General features: G+C 33.9%; 1 protein-coding gene across 1 annotated transcript; it reads left to right on the top strand.

Moving 5' to 3' along the window:
- Window positions 1–1,963: 1,963 nt before the first annotated feature.
- Window positions 1,964–2,500, top strand: LOC104229550 (ethylene-responsive transcription factor ERF011-like). The gene has a single exon (XM_009782201.2). It carries the CDS (start codon window positions 1,964–1,966, stop codon window positions 2,498–2,500), a length of 537 nt encoding a protein of 178 aa, XP_009780503.1.
- The last annotated feature ends 3,483 nt before the right edge of the window (window positions 2,501–5,983 follow it).

The following is a 5,983-nucleotide window of genomic DNA, read 5'->3' as shown; positions in this document are numbered from 1 at the left end:
CCGTTTAAAAAAGCTTTCAACATTTTCTGAAGGACCGACGGAGATAGTAAATACTTTTTTAACACCGGGCGGAAGGACCACAAATTTTAAAAGTTTAACAGACACAAAAATAAGGCAGAATACATAACTGGACCCTTAAATTTGGCCTTTTTTGTCACTTGGATACTTAAACATAAAGTTGTTCCTATCAGACCCTTCAACTAAATCACATATGTGCCAATTAGACACTTTGTAGACCATCTGAGAAAAACTTTTATAAAAATTAAACGTGTATATTACAGTTGTCTCTAACACCTTAAAATATTCCACCTTATATAATTAACACAAAAATAAATTGAAACTCATTTTCAGAAAATGGAAAACCTGACCGTCGGCTCTAGCGACTTAGTGCCCTAAAAAGCTCACTGAAAATTTCCTCCATTCAACTTCATCTCACTTCTTCTTGTTTCGATTTTACTGAAATATCACGCTATTCTCGCTATTCCTCGTCTAAGTTGGTGTAGCTTATAAGTTCCATGTAAAGAGAACAAGCATACCAAATGAGAATAGTCAAATCCATGTACACTAAACTTTCTTTTAAAAAAAAACTAAGAGAAAAAATAATGGGTTCACGGGAAGAAGAAGAGAAATAGAACGTAGGGTAAAAGTTAGCTTTAATTGGAATAATATATTATAATATAATAATAATCAACAACCTTTTTCTCATATTCACGCGCCCTCCCCTACACACTTAATCATGTCACTACAAAGTGTCTAATTGGCACAAATATAATTTAGTTGAAGGGCCTAATAGGAACAACTCTATGTTTAAGTGTTCAGGTGACAAAAAAAGCCAAGTTTAACGGCCCAGTTATGTATTATGCCCCAAAATAACTATAGCTTATTTAAGATAACGTATTTTAAAAGTATTTCCTTCTTTATTAAAATTTGTGCTATGTCAAATTTAGACAATCTTTTAAATATAGGAAATAATAAATAAAATAAAAATATACTATTGTAGAGAGAGAAAGAGCATGAGATAGACTAGGGGTGTTCATAAAATCCGAAAAATCGAACCAAACCGAAAACCAAACCAAACCGACCAAAAAGACTGATACTTTTTGGTTTGGTTTGGTTTTGGTTTTGAAATTTAAAAACCGATCAAATTTGGTTTGGTTTTGATTTTAATAAAAAAAAAAACCCCGAACCAAACCGAATATAGGAGTAGCTATTTTAAATTCATTGTTACACCTATATATATGTATACGTTTATACAAAGTTTCAAAAATTTTATAGTAAATATAAATCGTTTGCACTTTTAGTACAGGTCTTTACCTTTACATTCTAGTTTGATTGGTAGTTTTTTTTTTTTTATGAAGTGTAAGAATCTATTCATGTTAAAAATAACATATTTTTAATTGAGTTCTTAAATTATTCATCACTATTTGATCCAATTATCATCAATATATCTTGGTAAATAATAAATTTCTCAAAGGGCAATTGATTTGATAGTGTTACGTTGAAAATGTGGTCGCCAAAATATGTGTTTGGTAGTGTATGTCTTATATTTAAGAAAAAACCGACAAATAACCGAAAAAACCGAAAACCGACATAAACCGAATCGAGAAAAAACCGACATAATTGATTTAGTTGAGTTCTAATATTTGAAAAACCGACTTACTTGATTTGGTTTCCTTTTAACAAAGAATCGATCCAAACTCTGAGATAGACATTGTGTCGGTGCCTTTAGATATTTGTTTTTTCAGTTTCTTTTATCGAGATAATTTTTCCTTAAAATAAAATCAACGTGGAAAAGCATAATACCCAAGTTGTCTGTCATAAGCCACGCCAAAAACCTTTCTTCCCATTTCGTGGATATTTCTATATATTACAGGGAAATTTTTTCTTTTTAATTTTGTAATTTACTCCACATATTATATTCAAACCAGATAGATACAGAAATAGGGCATATACTGGAATATAGATGGAAGTTGATGGCGGCAGAAGTGGCGGTGCTGCGGTGGTTGGAGGCGAAGGATGGTGTTGCCCCGGGAAGATTAAAAAAGAGAGAATTTTCAAAGGAATAAGGATGAGGAAGTGGGGAAAATGGGTTGCTGAAATTAGAGAGCCCAATAAGCGGTCCAGAATATGGTTGGGCTCGTATTCAACGCCGGTGGCGGCGGCCCGAGCTTATGATACGGCTGTTTACTATCTTCGCGGGCCTTCAGCCCGATTGAATTTCCCTGAACTATTAGTTGGAGATGGTGGGCTTAGTGATTTGTCTGCTGCTTCTATTCGTAAGAAAGCTGTAGAAGTTGGTGCTAGAGTTGACGCTATTCAAAACTCATTGGCTATACATAAGCACCACGGCCACCACCATGACCAGCAACGACCACGTGAATCTAGAAACCATTGTTGTGAAAATGGAAGCCCGGCCCAATTAAAGCCGTGTTGGTTTCAGGAGAAGCCCGATTTAAATGTGAAGCCCGAACCCGAAGACCCAGAACTTGAATATTGGTAAGAACAGAAGCACCGGGTAATCTCAAACTCAAAATATGGTAGCTTAGCAATGTTTTATTCTCTGAATTATCATCTCTTTTTTAATTTTAAAAATGTTGACCTAATCTGAGTAATGATGTTGTAACATGAAAAAGGAATTAATGTAAATATGTCTGTTAATGCAATTCTAGCCTCTTTTCCTTTGCGGATAAAGTTATTAGATATACGTGTTAGTGGAAAGTAATATGAACACAAATTGGCAATTCTAGCATTTTTATTTACTTTTTTTTTGGGGCGGGGGGCGGGGGGCGGGGGGCGGTTGATGACAGAATTTGATTGCAAATAGTGGTATGAAAGATAGTTTGTGCATATTTGTTAAGACTGAGCAACTTTTGATTTAATAAAGAATTATGAATGATTATTGAGGAGTTTGGAGAATGGAATTCAATCTTTTTGCTTGAATTAGTAATATACCTATATGAACCGAGTCTCAATATCAATCAGCAAGTTAATGGTCAGCTACAACCCTAACAATCTATTTCATCTCAATCATTTGATCATTTTCCGCACTATCGATTCTCTATATGTTTTACTTATTTGACTTATATATGTGATTGAATTTTTAAGTATTAGTTATACCAATTTGGCATATGTTTAAAGGAAAAAAAAACCAATGAATTTTCGCTCGAAAGCTAAAGTGAATGCTTCTATTATCTACTATGTTGGACCTTCGAAAAAACATTCTACTTTGAAGTGGAATCAACACCACTGCATTACGTTTGAATAGTTTAGCAGCCGTCTCAAAGACTTCCGTTCATAGGTATAGATTCATTCCCCGTATCTGTATCTATACGCCAGATCTTACTAGTGAGATTTTATTGGGTTGGGTTGTTGTTACACGAACTCATTGATAAAGACTAAAGAGTGTGAATTGTGGAGAATCCAGTGGGAGCGGTCAGGGCCGGAGATGGCGACTAAAAGGTGAAGGACGAGGGCACCAACACTGGCCCAACTGTGCTTCGAGTTTGGTGCAAGTGGGTACTGCGTGACTTTACTAATTCTGACCAAGAGTAAAATTACAATAGTAGAGTACTAAGTAGATTTTAGTTTGCACTTATCTGATGTTTGGATATATTGTATTTTTTGTCGTCGTTTTATGATGTTATACACCAATAATATAAAAATAAATTTTTAATATTATAAAGAAAAAGTAAGGTACGAGATAATATTATTATATAAAAAGATAGGGTAAAAAATAAAATATAATTATTTAATAATAAAAAAAGCAAGATGAGAGGAAAAAAATAAGGTAACCATGTGACCACACCAAATTGGTCGTTTTATAAAGTGACATTTTTCGTCGTTGCATAACGATGAATTTAAACAATACAATACAATTTAAGTAACAATCAAAATAAACATTGTATTTAAAGTAATATTATGATATAACACAACAGGTAACAACCATCTAAACAAGATCTTCGGTAATACCAATTGTAATCGGATTGAATTTAATTCTTGTACTTGGTATCATTTGAACAGTTGAAATTAGGAAAGATTATCCTCACTTCAAGAATTTTAACATTTGGGTTTTTAAAAATAAGAAATCAATTGAAAAAAAAAAATCATTTCCTCAGCTTACGATTATTTGTGACTTGTGATAATGCATATATTGTTTTTAAATATGTATACTGATTTAGAAATTAAGAAATCGACGTGTAAATTACACTCTAATCTCCAAGAATGTTTTTTTTTTTTTGATAAACTGGATATTTATTTAATAATAATAAGTGCTAGGGATTACAAAAGATATGATCCTGGTGATCTCTACTAGTGGTTGGTAATCCATGTATGGCATGCTGATTGCCAATTTTCGCTAGATTACTAGAAGTAGCAATGGAAATAGTTTTAACATAAACATTTCTTCCCTTGTTTGCCAGTACCCTGGCCAAGACATAGGGTGGAGGAAAATACAAAAGTCCTAATTTACCCTGGCCAAGACATAGGGTGGAAGAAAATACAGAAGTCCTAATTTATTGAAAACAGTAAGGGTCTTTGCATGTTTTGCCAAGAGATGGGCTACATTGCCTTGTCTGAAATTATGTTGGATCACCACGGTGCCCATTGCGAATAGAAGCAACCTGCATGATTTAATAATATAGTCGTAAGTTATACATCCCTCATTGATATAACTAATTACCTGAGTAGCATCCGTTTCAATCTCCAAGGGATATAATTTTCTTTCCTTTGCAATATGAAGCCCTTGGTAGAGGGCCTGGAGTTCAGTGCGGATTGGAGACCTTGAAGCTGTTTTAATTGTGAATCCTAAAATCCATTCTCCATTGGATTTTTAAAACACCTCCTAGACCACCACTTGTGTCACCCTTTTTAAAAGCCCCATCAATGTTCAATTTGTACCCATCTGGACGAGGAGGAGTCCAGTAGAACTTAATTTTAATTTTCCTATCCCAGTTGAATTCACGTTCCGTTAGTAACTTATATTTGATGGCCTAGTTCATGATCCATTTTACGGAGACAATGTTGGAGTTGTTGTTTATATTATTATTATTATTATTTCTATTTAACCATAAATTTCATATGATGAAGGGAATAAGTTAAACCACGATAGGAGTTTACTTGTTAAAGGGAGTTTTTTTTTCATGTAGGTATACTAATCAATTGTCCCTATTTGGTTGGTAGTTGGTTGTGCTAATGCCTAATTGACCCCAAAGGTTTTGTGCGATAGGGCAGCTAAGGAAGATATGAACAATTGTTTCCGGCTTTGTGCGGCATATTGTGCATTGTTCATTAATATTCATACCTATATGAGCTAGGTAGTTTCTACAAAGTAATCTATTATGGAAGCATAGCCACGGGAATAATTTTATTTTGTTAGGACAATGCAAATTCTATATCCAATTAAATTCCACTGTTGTGGGCAGTTCCTTTTCAATAAGATCATAGTTCCTTTTCAATAAGATCATAACAAGATTTTGTAGTAAAGAAACCATCATAATTGATGTCCCATAATAGGGTGTCTTTGTTACTGTCTAGGGTTAATAAGATAGAGTAAATCTTTTGGCGTATCTCAGTAGGATATTGAAAGAGATTTCACTAAGATTCCAATTATGATTAGTTCTAATATTACTAATTGTGAGGGTAGACTCTTGTTTGGTTAAGGGGCCTATCACATAACTTCTAAGGGTGTTTGATTTAGGGATCCTCTTATATTTCCAAATATTAAGAGAAGAAGAGTTGTGGGTAGATCATGCCATAGCATGATGGCAAATTGTTCACCCCTTAATAATGCTTTTTCCAAACGAATGAGGTATTATGACCGGGTCTAGTAGTATATTTATTGATTAAGATATTAGCCCCCAAATTCAAAGGATTATTGGCTAATCTCTATGCTAGGCTGGCTAGGAGGCTTCATTTTTGGATCTAGCCTTCTTCAAACCCAACCCATCTCCAAGAATGTTAATTATATGAATTAGTATTTCGACGT

Source organism: Nicotiana sylvestris, chromosome 9, assembly GCF_000393655.2.
Source record: "Nicotiana sylvestris chromosome 9, ASM39365v2, whole genome shotgun sequence".
NCBI lineage: Eukaryota > Viridiplantae > Streptophyta > Magnoliopsida > Solanales > Solanaceae > Nicotiana > Nicotiana sylvestris.
The sequence above is the reverse complement of the archived record's forward strand: the minus strand, read 5'-3'. Positions and strand labels throughout refer to the sequence as shown.

Excerpts from the sequence above, each read along its gene's own strand:
- LOC104229550 (XM_009782201.2), top strand. The coding sequence starts at position 1,964 with ATGGAAGTTGATGGCGGCAGAAGTGGCGGTGCTGCGGTGGTTGGAGGC.